The following is a 15,453-nucleotide window of genomic DNA, read 5'->3' as shown; positions in this document are numbered from 1 at the left end:
TTGAATAAAGTCAACAATTATTTGATATATTTATATTTTAGATACTTTTCGTTCAATATAGTTTGTACTCATAAATTTTCAAGTCTCTTGACGTAATACATATAATTAAATAAATAATCAAATACCAATAAGCTATTATTTAAACGGTATAAACGCTAAATAGCAATCCGCTAAGTCGTACCATACATAATTTAATAATTAATTTTGTCTAGATTCTCATTAGTTTTATTATTTTTATAGAGGATAAATTAGAAAATAAAAATCAATACAAAGTTATCCACCCATTTGTCAACTATATTCTATTTTTGAAAAGAAAGTTAAGAAAGAAAAAGAATGGGGTTGATTGTAAAATTAGGTGAGTTTGACTTGTGCTGGACTTCATAGTTGGACGATAATACCCAACGTGACTGGCGTTGAGGTCTCGTGAGTAGGTATGTAGAAAAAGGGCGTAATAGTCTTATCACTACGAAAGAAAACAAGTCATGTGATGAATGATGCACTATATGCATGGTCCCCACAAAAGCGAGACTCATGCAGTCACGTAACGCATAAGTTGCGTTACATTCACACGCGCTTTGCTTGCTATTTTTCTTTCCAAATATGAACTTTGTTTCCTTCCAAAACCTTTTTTTGTTTTCATTTTCAAATTCAATTCTTTATTGAGGTTATTAGGCCATCGTCCTCTATTTTATCATTTTTGAGTAAAAATCCTCTCGAATAATGCTCTAAATCCAATTATATTATAGTGTATTATATATAGAGTCATTTTATAATAGTATACCTTAAAATAAACTACAATTAAAGATGAATATCAAGTAATTTTAATTTATTTTTAGTTTTTTATTTTATTATAAATTTTATTATTAGACATTTATTAATTTTTATTACAATATAGTTCAAACAAGCATGTTCGATTTAGTCGAAAATTTAAATATATAACATTAAACAAAATAGATTTATATTAATTAATTTGAAAATTTATAAATATAGTATATTTTAATATTTTTTATTATTTAATAAATTATTTTTTAATAAATATAGTGATTTTATATATTTAAAATTGTATGAACATATTTAGAAAATTTATTATTAAAATTAATAATAAATTTTATTATAAATAAATATATGAATGTATTTTATAAGTATTAAATAATTTATGAGAATAAGTGTAAAATATTTAATTAATTTATTGGATAAGAATATGCTGAAAATATTTTTTTAGTATAAAAAAATAGTCAATTTTTTAGTATAAAAAATAGTCAATTTTTAAAAAAATGAAATACTGTAATAATATAATTTTATTATAAAATTCACACTATTTTACCTTATACCTTCTGCTATTGATGATGCCCTTAATAACCATAATCAAATGACTTAATACAATCCGCAACAATTATATGAAAAAGTAGTTATATGTATACTTTTTCCACCATTTAGTTAAAATTTAGATCATATTTAGGAAATGATAGTTACTTGTTTAATTTCAAATTAATAGGTGATTTTATTATTTTTAATGTTTTAAATTATAAATTTTAAATTTTAAAAATTGAAATTCTATTTACTTCTAATAAATGTATATATTTATTTTTAGAAATTATATTCCAACATAAAAGTCACGATAAAAAAATTAAACATTAATATATTTTGAAATTAGAGTTACTCTATTTTTAACTCTTTTTTCTATAAACACATCAAATATAAATCATATCAATACGAAACGTATAATTCATTAATTTAAATCTGTTGAATTTAAATAGCATTAATACGATATATTTATTAATTAATCACATAAATATAACTTGAATAATGTAATTATTTAGTTAGATATAAATGCACAATTTATTTAAATAACTTAAAAATAAAAATATACATAATTAACTTAACTTTTTAAATCTATCAAAAAAATACAATTGATAATGTGTTAAATCGCGCTAATACATTTTAAACAGTGTTATAAATGGATGACAAAACTTACATATCTCCACCTTAAAATATATTTTAAGCCGTGTTATAAACGGATTATTCACGTATCAATGACTCATTTTGACACCAATGATATTTATGTAGTATGAAAAGAGTGATATGTTTCCTTAATAGAAGAATCACTAGTCTAGGATCGGGGGCATGGGAAAAGAGACTTAGGCAAATTTGGCCTTGTGGGGTCGAAAAAAGGGTCGAGATAACATGAGAAAATTCCTCTCTACAGTCTTCGGCCAGACAAACATCAGGCGGCTAAAGTTGAAATTGCATGCAATTGTGAAACTTGAAAAATCAAAATTGCAAATTTATTTCATAAGTTTAAAATATATAATTCGGGGTCCAATAACTCACTTTTAGTCATTTTGATCTTTTAAAAACACTATTTTTTTGTTTTTTAGGTAAATTAAAAAACTAATAATTGACACTTTAAAAAGTCGATTACCATCGTTGACAAAAATAAAATAAAATAATATAACATGAACAAGTTCACAGGCCGGGATGATTCAGTTTATCCTTAATTGACCTAAAATTAAAAAGTATTATATATATACTTAATTGACTTAAAAATAAAGAGTGTTATTCATAAAAAAAAAGAATGTTATCTTTAATAGATCGAAATGGCCGAAAGTGAGTTATTTGACTCTAAATCATAAGTTTAGGGGACTGAAGTGACTCTTTATTCAAAGTTAATTAAAGGATGACACTAATTATGCAAAATTGATGAAGTGATGTCTAAGCTTTTGTTTATGTTCTATTTGGCTGTTAATATTAATTAATTTGTTAGGCATGAAAGTAGCTCATTGATTAACAATACTATTATATGCTTTCTTGTGACATAAGAATCTTAGTATCATATTCACATATTGACAAAATTGCTCAGCCATATAGAAAGAATTATTTTTCATTAAAATTGATGAAACTGACATTTCAATTCTCAAAATTAATTTAAGATTTATGGTATGACATCTCATGTAACAAAAATGAGAAGTTATATGATGAAAACGTTTTATGTTTAGTGAAAAGAAAAGAACAGAAAGGACGTTTTTTTGGGACAGAAATAAAATTAAATAAACTAAGAGAGAAGGAAGATGAGAGTTAAAAATGTTAGAGAGAGAAAGTGATTTTTAACCGAGCGGTAAAAATTATTATTTTTTTTTTGAAAAAAGTCAACCGACACAACCTTACACAGCCTTACACATGTCTGACATGCATGCAGAGTGACTTGCAGAGGCGTCAGTGAATATATCGTGCCACATCATCGTTTTGCCAAAATATCGGCGAGAAATGGGCTCAGGGGGTTTACGTGCAGCCGTCACAAAGAATAGGGGGTTTACTGATCGTTTTTTTTATCAGGGGGTTTATCGTAAGGTACCCCTAAAGTCAGGGTCCGTGGGTGATTATTAGCCGTTTTAGATTAACCGGGATTTGGATGGAGTTGCAAGAGCTGGAAATTAAATTCTCTGAGTGACTGAACTTACCTATTATTATAAAAAAAATATTAAACTTTATTTTGAAATAAAAAAGTCACCAAATTATATTTTTATTACATAAAAATTTATATTGTTACAAAAGGATACTGAACTTCTCGTTAATTATAAAAAAAGTCACCGGATTATACCTTCTATTATAAAAAGGTCATTAAATTATGTATCTTTGTAATTTTGGCTTGCCACGTCAGCAAAAACGACGCCGTTTTATATGGGTGAATCTTTTTGTAACAAAAGTTATAATTCAGTGACCTTTTTATAACAAAATAAAGTTTAGTATCCTTTTTGTAATAATAGGTAAATTCAGTGACCCAGAAAGTTTAATATCCGGCAAAAGCTCGTTCCCTCTTAACTATAGGTTTTGGATTAAACTTTAGGTATGGATTAATTTTAGAAATTTATAGATGAATTTTATTTAACGATAACTCGGTCCGAATTAGTAGGTACAGTGACATCAAACATTTTTTTTTGAATGTATAGTACAATTTTTTAAATCAGAAAAATGTAAAAAATATAGATCGGTTAAAGTACAAAAATCTTTCATTTTTCTATTTTTATTTATATTATAATTTCATTTATTAATTTATTCACTCTATTTAATAGTTATGCATGTAGACTTATTCTAAAAAAATATAAATATATCTAAATTTTTATTTAACCGGTTCAATTAGTGGTTGAATTATAATTTTGTGGTTTCACGGATTCGGTCACCGATTTAATTTTTAAAACAAGATGATAATAGGAAAAAATAATACATAAGTGCATCAAGAAATTGAAATTGTGAAGAAGACAACTCTAGGTTAAAGACATCAAAGTCTTATGATAAACACTAAACAAAATGATTACTATTGATGAAGCAAGAAACTTATAGAGATAATCTTTGCCAAGTCTAACAATGTTGTTTTTCTTGTTATTGGGCATTGCTATAATTTCCTAGGACAAGTTCATATTTCATAGTGTAGCCACGGATTACTGCCACGTCAAAGATAAGGTTCATTATCGAGTGGATCGATCAATCAAAGTTTTACATAATTTTCATGATTTTGGAACTTATATTAAATTTGCAATGTCGTTTACTTTTAGGACATGCACTTGTTTTGACATTTTATGTTCTTTTGTCCCAGTTAGAATTGCATGCTTTGTTGAGACCTTTTTGGGAGGGATAAGACAAGCGAATGATAATAATTTTGTAAATCATATGTAAGATTTACTGTTCTTATAATAATTTTGTAAATTATATTTTTATTTCAAAAAATGGATTTAGGATAGTTACATCGCAACAATTAAGGAAGTATCTAATTATTTTTTTATATCCCTCACCTCCAATTTGTATTTTACGCGTTTTAAATATACAATTATTGGGTTATTTGACCCAAAAATGAAGAGTTTTGGGGTTAATTGCTCAAAAAAGTATAAATTGGGTTAGATGATACCGTGTCGTAAGTTTAGGAGGCGCGTTGACCCTTTATTCTATTATAAATAGATATATGGATCAATCAACATAACATATTTAATCTATTTATTATAATAAATAAGTTGAATTATGGAAATTTTGCAATGAATGGAAAGATAATTTATTGTATGAGTTTTATCAACACGATGCATTTAATCCATTTATTTAAATTGTGAGAAATTCTTAGGTAGACTCGGTCTACCACGTCATCCGTAGACCAAACCTATCACATTATGGCACGTCATTAAAATAATGCCATAATGTGATAGGTTAGTCTACGGAGACCGAGTCTACATAAGAATTTCTCATAAATTGTCTAATATAGTAGCACAAAGACGACACACCATGTTGTAAGTCGTGTCATAAATGGACTGCCAAAACACATTTAATCTCAACTCTTACCCTTTATTTTGCCGTGTTAGGCGAATTATTCGTAACGGAAAGTTTCGACTTCATATATTTAATAGTTAATGATATTGAATTGATATATGGTATCAAATTCATAATCATACTCTTGCATAGTTCAAGATTGGATTCTCTTTAGAGTGCTTGGCTTCGGATTAATTTGTAACTCAAATCTCGTGATATAAAGTGCAAACTGAAGAAAAAACAATCAATCATATTGAGGTCTTATCATGGGTTTCCTCTTGACAAACTAATAAGTAATAACCAACCAATCAATTAAAGAATGTTGTTTCCTTAAAATCTCAATATTATTTTCCTTTCATCATAATGTACATGTAAAAATTGAAACAAAAATTACCAACGAAAACTGCGGTTCATGGCAACAGTTCAATGAAAGTATAAAACTATGATGTCTGGTCCACAAGCGATGCCTTTATAATGTCACAGCGGGGAAAAGAGAGTAGCTAAACCTTGATCAATCGTTAACTGAAGCTTGTCGTAATTCATCAGCGTCTTCTGGTCACATTTGTACGATCCATTCCCTCTGCAGAGGACCTCACCGTCTACGTCTATGATCCCGCCCTTGGCTGGATCATCAACACGTGGACCCGGCTCCAATATGAATGCTTTCACCTGCGAATTGTCATAAAACGAAAAACGCATAAAGGTTCTTTAACAGAGAAGCAATGCTGAATGTTCTCACAGTAGCTTTGTCATCTCTGGCGACCTAACCTTGAGGTAAATAACATATGGTGATTTTATATGATCTCCATTTTTCAGTCCTGTCATCATTGCCAGCAAGGACAGCTTCGGGCAATCCTGCATAAGTATCAGGTCTAAATAACCATCTGAAAACTGTAAAACAGAAGGCAACGGAACTGTTAAATGTTGAACAGGTAAATAGTAACAAAATGAGAGTGCTTGAAGCAAATATGCATCTTTGATTCTTCAATACAGAAAGCACCGTCTACTTTTATTGGACAAACTTTTTCAAAGTTCGACCTAAAAAGTTACAGCATAAAGCAGTTATAAACCGACCTTTGCATGAGGAGCGGCCATGACATCCTCGCCACCCCAAGGTACATTATGAAGCCAGACTGAAACAAATGGCCCACTAATCATTCTCCAATCAAAATTATTTAAGTCAACATCGGGCCCCGGGTAACCATGTTGAATCTTAAGAGGCTGCTCCGAGTTGCTAGGAGATACACTACTATAAGTGATTGGTTCCCCATATGACTCATAGCCAGGTGCAGGTACAAAAGCAATGCAACCATTATAGTGCCGTAGATGGATTATCCTTTGAAGAGCCTATGCAGGAACAAGGGGGGGAAACGAGAAATATCATATTTCTAACACAGTCCATTGAAACAATGAACAAAGCATATATATGTCCATCAAATTGAACAGAATATTGGGAAAAAGAAAGAGCATACATAGAAATCCATACGAGCACTTCCCATCCATCGATACTTTTCAGACTCGATATCTATATCTGCTATCATACCTACAATAAAATAAAATAGCAATTAAAATAATGATAGTGACTGATGGTTGCATAAGGGTGCGAGCTGGTAACAGTCATTGTTGAAACCAATTTTAAATTCAAATGCAAAATACTAATAACATAGAAGCTGAGATAATCCAAAGGAACAACCAAAAAAGTCTACCTAAAAAACATAAGAGGTTTGCCTCTAACTGAAACCAAAAGGACTAGCATAAATGAATATATTATTTAGTACCCCATGAAAACATTAAGACACTGAAGAATTTTGTTTCTCCTTGCAAGACAGTGGCTACATCCAACGAGCGCCTATGACCTATCCACAACAATGGAAATAAAGATTAAGTTGCAATTGATGGTAAAGGCAAATGTCACAAGATTTAATGGTTACTCAAACTGCCGTGTTTGACCTCGTATTATTGAAAGAACGGCATTGGATGCTTTACAAGGTTCGCCAACAGAATCTAGAAGAGATTTTGCCATCCCATTTGACGTACCTGCATACATATACAGTTCAAGGGATATCTTAAAAAACAGAAGAAAGCTATTAGATTATGCAATTTAATAACCAACCACAACCAGCATAAAGATTGTCATGATGAATGTACGCAAATCCTTTGAGGAGCATAATTATGGATGTAGAGTATTTATAATTAACATAGATCACATTATCCCAGGAAGCAAAATCAAATTGTGGCCTCGTCACTTCATGATTTTAAAACAAAACCTCAACCATACATTACTCAGTAAAAAGAAGCAATAAGTGAATAAGCTTATTTTTATGGCCCGTCTCCGCTAAAACCATTTTGTAACATTGCACTTAGACCACCCTCGTGAAACTTAAAGACCCAAAATCTGAAACTAATGCAGTAATTTAATGGTAAACTCATCAAATAGAGGTAACGTTTATTTCCAATGCTTACTGGCCATTTCCTAAGTAGCAAGTATGATTCATAAAGAGTTGATGCTGCAAAAGGATCAAGAAGAGGCAAAAAAAATTAAAAACCTGCAGGAACCATTCCAAGAGGCATCTTTATCGCGTCTCTCCAATCCTCTCTCGCTAAAAGTCCATTTACTACCTACTAAAATGGACAAAACCAGTAAGTAGGAGAAACAAATATATCACTTTAAATGGTTTATACTTGAACTTATACAAACAATGCAGAACAAGTTCGCAAGATCAAAAAACAACCATTAGTTCTAAGATTCTAGTACTTCAATTACAAATACGTGTCCTCCAAAGTTCATACAACTAACCTCAACAAGAACACCGTCTCCACTAACACAAACAATCCCATCATATTTAGAAAGATCCAAGCCCCGAGTCACTTCCTTCGCATGTAATTGATGCTTAGTTTCTAAAAACAAAACAAAAAAACACATAAATTCACACCACCAATCCCAAAATTAAGTAAAAACAAATCATTACAGATAACAAAAAACCTTGCACAGTAATTTGAACATCAGCATCTTCAAGTAAAGGCTTTACATCATCAACAAATATCTTCGACGCAGATTTCTTCCCTCCAAACGGATTCACAAATATTAACAATCTCTTCGGCCTAGCTGTTATAACATAGCTTCACTAATCAAGATTCATAATCTAAAATATAACAGTTTCAGATAGCACGGACACTTCATTCAATCAACGCGCCAGAAAACTTAACATTTCAGACACGAAACTTCATTTTCTAGACAGGAAACCTAAATATAACCTTAATATAACACTGTTTTGCCGTGTCCGTGTCCGTGCTAACTAGATTTCAATTAAAAAGAACAGCTAAATTAAATTTTACCTAAAGAATCAAGATAATCACGTAAATGGTGACACAAAACTCGCTGAGATTCTTCATTTTGAGGTTGAAACACGAAATCGTTTCTGATGAGAGTATCAGTAGTCCCACCACAGGAGATTACATCCTCTTTATCAAGAATTGCTTTGATTCTGATTTTAGTTCCTTCGATTACAAATCCAAGGACCTGTTTTTCAACGGTCAAACATCTTTGACCTCTATCTGTCCACCGGAGTTTGCCGTCTGCTGTTAGAGTTAACGGAGTGGTTGTTTTGTTAACGGTCACCTGGTCCGATATGATTATTGAGGTATCGGATTCTTCCATTTCTGGTTTGTTTTGTTAAGGTTGTTGGAATTTCGGTTCGGGTTATGTTTGAAAACCGGCTTATTTTGTAACGACAAATGTATTTGTTTGATGACGATGATGAATTGAGTTTGAGAGTTGTGTGTTCGAATTGTACGATGGCTGAACAGGCTGGATTGGACCCACGCGCTAGCGTCGCTGACTCGCTGTGGACTTTGTTTGCTTACTCTTATCGTAATTATAACACGAACTTTAAAATTTTAATAATGTCAATAATCAACTTTTATTTTTTTGATAAATTGTGAAGCCGAGTTAAAAAAAAACTAACGTACACATTATAATATAAGGTTACGTGTTGCTGCATGATTGGTCTGTGTAGCAATTTACCAAAAAATAAAAATTGATTACCGAGATTATCAAGTTTCAAAGTTCGTAGGTGTTGTAATTGCAAATCATGCTGAAGTTCGTGATTTAATTTATAATCAACCTTTTTTTTTATTTCTTTGGTTTTCGGGTTATTTGCATGACATTTTATGTTTGTGATAACTTGATTATTTGTTAAAACGTTGTATCACACAATTCTCTCTCGATATTTAGTATTGTATAGTTTTGTGACGTCATTTTATAGAAAAGAAAACCATTATATACACATGTTTTGGTTTTATTTAAAAAATAACTATAAGTTACACTATATAAAAGCGCAAAAGATTAGAATGTGTGAAGCACGTTTTAAATAATACGATCAAATCGCCACAAACGTGAAAAATCAAAATTTATTATACAAATAACTCATAGTTCGGTTTTCATTGTAATAATTAATACTACAAGTGTGCCGGACATTTAAAATTATAGTCACAATTGTTTTTTCAAAATTCAAAAACTTATTCTTCTGAACTTTTTAAATATTAGTTATAAATTCTTCATATAATAATGTTATAAAATTAATTTTAAATTGAAGGAAGTACAAGTTCTGCAAATGATTTTTACTCCATAGAAGTTCAAATATTTTAGGTCAATAAAACCCAAATTCCTAACAGAAATGTGAAGGTGCATTTTGCACTCACAGAGTTTACGGACAGGCAATCTATCACTCGTCTTAAGTATGTACTCCCATGGATTCGACTAGAAATCCTCAGAGTTCTAGCTAGATTCAATTTTAAAATTTATGAATCAACCAGAATTTTACTTTAGAAGTACAAGCTCAAAATAATATTTGACATTCGAACTTGACTTAATTATCTAAAATTAAAGATTGAATTTTAATAAAAAGTACAATATTATTACAAACATGCAATTATAAAAGTTAGGAAAATAAATTAATCAAAAATCGTTTAGACTTGCAAGCTTGTTAAAAAGTGAATATTTTAATGCTTGAACCTGACTCGATAACAAAGCTTCAAACTCAAACTTGAGTCAATGTTAAACGGGTCAGTTTTAAATATTTTTCGAATCACGCCCATTAAATTGACTCAACTCGATTACATTCTACTCCCGGGTACACCACTCCTTCATCATGCCACTCCCGCATAACCATAAAATTTTGTCTCACTTACAATATTTAATTACTACTAATAAATTAATATAAAAGAGTTAAATAATGAAGTATTTTAACTCCTAATTTTATTTGTAAAAACAAAAAAAAATCCTAATTTTAGAGGAGAGAGCAATCAAATTCAATCAGGCCCAGTGCATATAACTGAAGAAAATGGACCCTAAAGCCCAATGTTCAACCCAATACCCATTATCCAAAAGCCCGAACCCCAAACCGATTCGCTAAACCCGAAAGAAAAGGCGGAGCAGCACACCGAAACAACAATTGAAACAAAAACAGCGAACACGAACACCACCGGAATGGAAATCGACGACGGAGAATCGCCGGCAGCGCCGACCCGAACTCCGCACATAAAGAAACGAGCTCTTAAAAACAAAGCCTTAGCTGTATCGTTCGACGAGAAAGATCTCAGGTACTCTTCAATTTTCTTGTTGTTTTAAACTTTATTACATAAATTAGTGAGCTCAGTAGCTAAAGTTATTATGTTTTGGGTATGATTGTCAGTGATTTCTTGACTGGCTTTCACAAGAGGAAGAAGAAAAGAAGAAAGGAAGCCGTAAAATTGCAAGAAGAGGCCTTGCGGCGCAAGCGGATTGAACAGCGTAAGAAGGTAGTCTTTTTCTATTGTTTTTTATTTTTTTGCTTGATTTCCATAGTTTTGCATATTGTCGGAACTAGAAATTTTAACTTAGCGGGGCTAAATTGTAATATTCATTATATATGGGGAGGTAAATTTTGAAAACTGGGGGGAGCAAATTGTAATAGAAAGTTTAATTTCCTGTACTAATTTCAACATTTTTGGAAAGTTTGAGGGGGCCAAGAACATCCCATGCCCCCCTCCCTCCTTGGCATGTGTATATATTTGTCGAAATTTGTGATGTTCCGATTAGAATCTGAGTTTTGAGGCACTGATGTTAGTTAGGGGATTTTTTTTTTAGTCATAACATTTAGCTTCTTCTAACTGGTTAGTTAGAAATGCACCAATTTTTGCCTATTGTTCTATTGTATGATTTCGAAATTAGTTCGTTAGGATTTTTGACATATCATTACTCCCAAAACATCACGACTTTCATTGTGTTATTTAGCTGCTGAAATATTGTTCAGAAAAATTACAACATTATAGAATATGGTTTGAGCCAGAGCTACTGGGGATTGACTTGACAAATACTCGAAACCGACTCGATTCATCAAGTCGAGTTCAAGCTACCGAGTTAATTACCGAGTCGAATTTGAGCTCCGAAATACTTAGCTCGATGAGCTCGCGAGCCTAATCGAGTTTTAGTTAAATTACCTTTATATTTACAATTATACATTTTTTTTAAATATTGTTATAGATAATCGAGTCAAGTCGAGTTGAGTTTGGGTCTCAATTATTCTACCGAGTTCGAGATCAAGATCGTAAAATGAAACTCGATCGAGTTCTAGTAGAGTTTTGAGTTTCAAATCTTAGAGTTGAGTCGAGCTCGAGCTTGACATTGTTTTGACTCGACTTGACTCGTTTACACGCCCCTAGTTTATCATGAATGGTGCTTCTTCTGTTTTTATGTTGCCCGTCGATGTTTGTTAGGCTGTATTGTGGATTTCTCATGTAATATAACTGAACATCATTTCCTATAGTTTCATTCTCCTAAATTGTGTTATGACATGTGTTATAGAAAAAACTGGAAAGAGAATATATTTTACATGGAGGAGCTCCACCGCCATCTGATGAAAATGATGAAGATGTTGAGGCTGATGAAGAAAGCAAGACAGTTGCATCAGTAAATGGTAATTTTCACAAACTAGAAGCTGATGGCATATAATATTGATACTATAGAAAATATTTAAGTTTACTAAGCCCATAAAATTGTTGCACCGCTTGTTGTGGATATATCTTTGTCATACTAGGTTGGCCGCTAGTTGTTTAGTTTAGTGGGAAAGGTTAGTGATCCCTTCGGTGGACCAGTGTGGATTGTGATTTTAATGTTTCGGTTATAAATAACTAATCCATCTTCGAATTAAAATCGTGAGGTGAGACTCCAACAACAATTTTGTTATCTCTTACACCCCCGCATGCGAATGCTCATTAAGGCTTAAAATGTTAATAAACACAAACTCACTTTACTTTGTGCTCAATACTTTAGTTAATTAAATAGAAATTGCCAGTGATCGACCTTCAAATTTTTCGATTATCGAGGCTTTGATACCATGTTAATAATTACCAGTCCACCTAAAAGTAACCTGTTAAGTGAAACTTGAACTATAGTTTTATTATCCCTTGGTTTTATATTGAATGCTTCTTCAGTTGAGTTTACGCTAAGCCCATGGACATTGTGATGGAACAAAAATTATTTTATCGATTATGCTGATTCACGAGACACTGTGACGGACAGAAATTGTTAGTAATCATGTTGGCTGTAAATACCATTAGGCATTTATACCACTTCTTTGGAGTGGCAATGCTCTAGCTCATGGCTGCTAAAGTATGCCTGACAAGTTTAAGCTTTATACTTGTTTGAAATTTTATTTTGCTGCTAAATTCGTTAAAGGAACATTGGAGTACGACAATGGAGACATGAAAGTTACTGTGACAACTAGCGAAATCTCTCGTGAAGATGGGGATGAACAAAGAGAAAAGATGCAACCGGCAGTGCCAAATTCGGCTGGAGTTGATAAGAAGAAGAAGCACAACTTGGCTGTTAATAAAAAGAAATCATTCAAGAAAGTATCAAAGCACAAGTCGAAGTCAAGCCCGTACTGTAAAAGAGACAAGAAGGGAAAAAACAAGAACAAGAAGCGTTAATGGGGTGCGATTTGGTTGAAATTGCTTTTGTGCTGGGGATATGTAGCATCCACAATTACAATTGCTGATCGGCGTTCTTGGCCGTGGAGAGAAATGGCTTACTTGCATGGTTTAGCTAAAGCTTGCTTTACAAAAGGTGTTCTTAACATGGTATATTTGAACTGATCCAATACCACATTTTTGCATAGGCATAAAGCACTAGCAAAGTTTGAACTCTTTGTAATTTGCTAATTTTATGTATGATTTTTTTTGTCCAAATTAATTGTTGAATTTTAAAAACTTATATGAATATAGTGCTTATGATAAAATGCTGATCTTATGAAGTTAATTGCCAAGAATGCCTTAATTCTTCCACACAAAAGAATAAAAAGGTCTTTTTGAGAAATTTAGAGAAAATACGGGCTTTACCCATTTTATTCCCAAAAACACGGGCCTGCTTTTCTCTTTGCAATAATATCATTTTGGGTTTTTAATTTGCCATTATGACTTTTATTATTTGAGAATTAAACTTTCATAACTTGAAAAATACGATTAGAGAGAAATCACTGATTTGCTTGTCTTTAATTGAGTTTGATTTTTAAAAGGAAATCCGGATTCTCGCCATTATCTTCTCCACTCTCTTAAACTTTAAACCCTTAATCAAACTTCCTGATTAATTATTTTTTGAAAAATATGATTTTGTAATGGTCAAAATTAGGTCAGTCTAAAAGAAATCTCCAAAAAAGAAATTTCTGATTCCTAAATCGAAAGCACAAACTAGCAAAAGGAAGGTTGATTATGTTGAAGGTCGGTCATCTATTAAGAATTGTAGAGTTCGTAACCGTGAGGAATAAGATAATGATTTTGAAGATTTTGAAATCATTAATAGAAGCAAGACAACGATGTTCATACTAATGACTCAGTGAAGGTATTTTTTTTATTTTCCATAATTTTTAGTATATTTTAGGTTGTTTTTGTTTGATTTTGTGTTTGTTTGATTTCAAATGTGTGTGTTTAAATATATTTGCTTTTAGGTTGATTTGTTCTGTTGTTTTATTTTTTGGGCAGGTGCTTTGAGTATTACCAGCAAAGTCATTATTGAATCAAGATGAAGAAATGCTTATGAGAATAGAACGTTAACGTGTGTAATGTTTTAGGTGTTGGTTAGCCAATGGTTAACATTAGATAAACTATTGGTTAACTTGTAATAAATTTTTTGGTGTTGCAATCATTTTTTGTTTCTTTTTTGTGAACAGCGGTGGTGATGTGGCGGTGTTGCAGTCATTTTTTGTATTCCACAGTTCACTAATAGGGTTTGTTCATCGGCGCAAAAATCTAGGAGCAGCGGCGGCGTGGATTATCGAGGAGCAGCGGCGGCATGGATCATCATCGCCATCGATCAAAATCAATTGCTGCTCTCTTCTATTTTCCAATCAGTCGCTGTTCTGCAATGGAGGTGAAGTTGGCGCGTTGTTGTTACGGAGGCGGAGACGGCGCTATGTTATTGAACGGAGTGACTTCGACGGAGAAAGAAGGCGGAAGAGGAAGAGCTTCTGGTGTGGTGTGGTGGCTTTATTTACGCTGCAGCTGTTAATGAGCCACAAATTCAAATAGTTTGGTGATGAAGGAAGTTTTTGATTTATACTTGTTATGATCAAGTTTTATGTTGGTTAAGAAATGGTTAACCAATAACAAGATGAAAAAATACTTATGAGAATAGAACGTTAATGTGTTCTGGTGATAATATAAATGCTTATGATAATGTTTGTTTTACCTGAAATAATGAGTTTTGAACTCTACTCTAACGTTGTCTTTGTATGCAACAGTATGTCCTGGTTTCAAGGTTAAATTTAGTGTTAATTTAATGTATAATTATTTTTTGGGCAGGTGCTTTGTGTATTACCAGCAAAGTCATTACTGAATCAAGATAAAGAAATGCTTATGAGAATAGAACGTTAATGTGTGTAATGTTTTAGGTGTTGGTTAACCAGTGGTTAACATGGGGTTAACTGTTAGTTAACTTGTAATAAATATCTTGGTGTTGCGGTCATTTTTTGTTTTTCTTTTGTGAACGACGGTGGTGATGTGGTGGTGGTTTGATTTTTTGGTGTTGCATAGCCTGCACTTTTGGTGTTTGAAGAAATGCTTATGAGAATATCTATTGATGTCTGTAATATATTAGGTATTGGTTAACCAATGGTTAATATTAGGTAA

The 15,453-nt window shown here is 31.9% G+C and overlaps 2 protein-coding genes across 5 annotated transcripts; one reads left to right on the top strand and one right to left on the bottom strand.

Annotated features, from left to right (window-relative positions):
* Nucleotides 1–5,579: 5,579 nt before the first annotated feature.
* On the bottom strand, nucleotides 5,580–9,067 carry LOC126665602 (sphingosine kinase 1). Of its 4 annotated transcripts, none has more exons than XM_050358438.1 (10): nucleotides 8,626–9,067; nucleotides 8,273–8,395; nucleotides 8,087–8,187; nucleotides 7,836–7,908; nucleotides 7,240–7,326; nucleotides 7,068–7,145; nucleotides 6,762–6,832; nucleotides 6,364–6,636; nucleotides 6,058–6,144; nucleotides 5,580–5,958 (listed from the first exon to the last, which is right to left on the bottom strand). In XM_050358438.1, the coding sequence occupies exons 1-10, from the start codon at nucleotides 8,945–8,947 to the stop codon at nucleotides 5,767–5,769; spliced, it is 1,407 nt and encodes a 468-aa protein (XP_050214395.1). In that variant the 5' UTR covers nucleotides 8,948–9,067; the 3' UTR covers nucleotides 5,580–5,766. The 4 variants fall into 4 exon arrangements, with proteins under 4 accessions (XP_050214395.1, XP_050214394.1, XP_050214397.1 ...); XM_050358437.2 differs by having other exon boundaries at nucleotides 6,058–6,180; nucleotides 8,626–9,064; XM_050358440.1 differs by lacking the exon at nucleotides 8,626–9,067 and having other exon boundaries at nucleotides 6,058–6,180; nucleotides 7,836–7,911; nucleotides 8,319–8,395.
* A 1,566-nt stretch (nucleotides 9,068–10,633) lies between these two features.
* Nucleotides 10,634–13,518, top strand: LOC126666282 (uncharacterized). Its single transcript, XM_050359300.1, has 4 exons — nucleotides 10,634–10,890; nucleotides 10,983–11,088; nucleotides 12,134–12,245; nucleotides 13,007–13,518. Exons 1-4 carry the CDS (start codon nucleotides 10,649–10,651, stop codon nucleotides 13,258–13,260), a joined length of 714 nt encoding a protein of 237 aa, XP_050215257.1. The 5' UTR covers nucleotides 10,634–10,648; the 3' UTR covers nucleotides 13,261–13,518.
* Nucleotides 13,519–15,453: the final 1,935 nt, after the last annotated feature.

This window comes from Mercurialis annua, linkage group LG1-X (assembly GCF_937616625.2).
Source record: "Mercurialis annua linkage group LG1-X, ddMerAnnu1.2, whole genome shotgun sequence".
NCBI classification, from domain to species: domain Eukaryota; kingdom Viridiplantae; phylum Streptophyta; class Magnoliopsida; order Malpighiales; family Euphorbiaceae; genus Mercurialis; species Mercurialis annua.
This window is presented reverse-complemented; position numbering and strand designations above follow the sequence as displayed.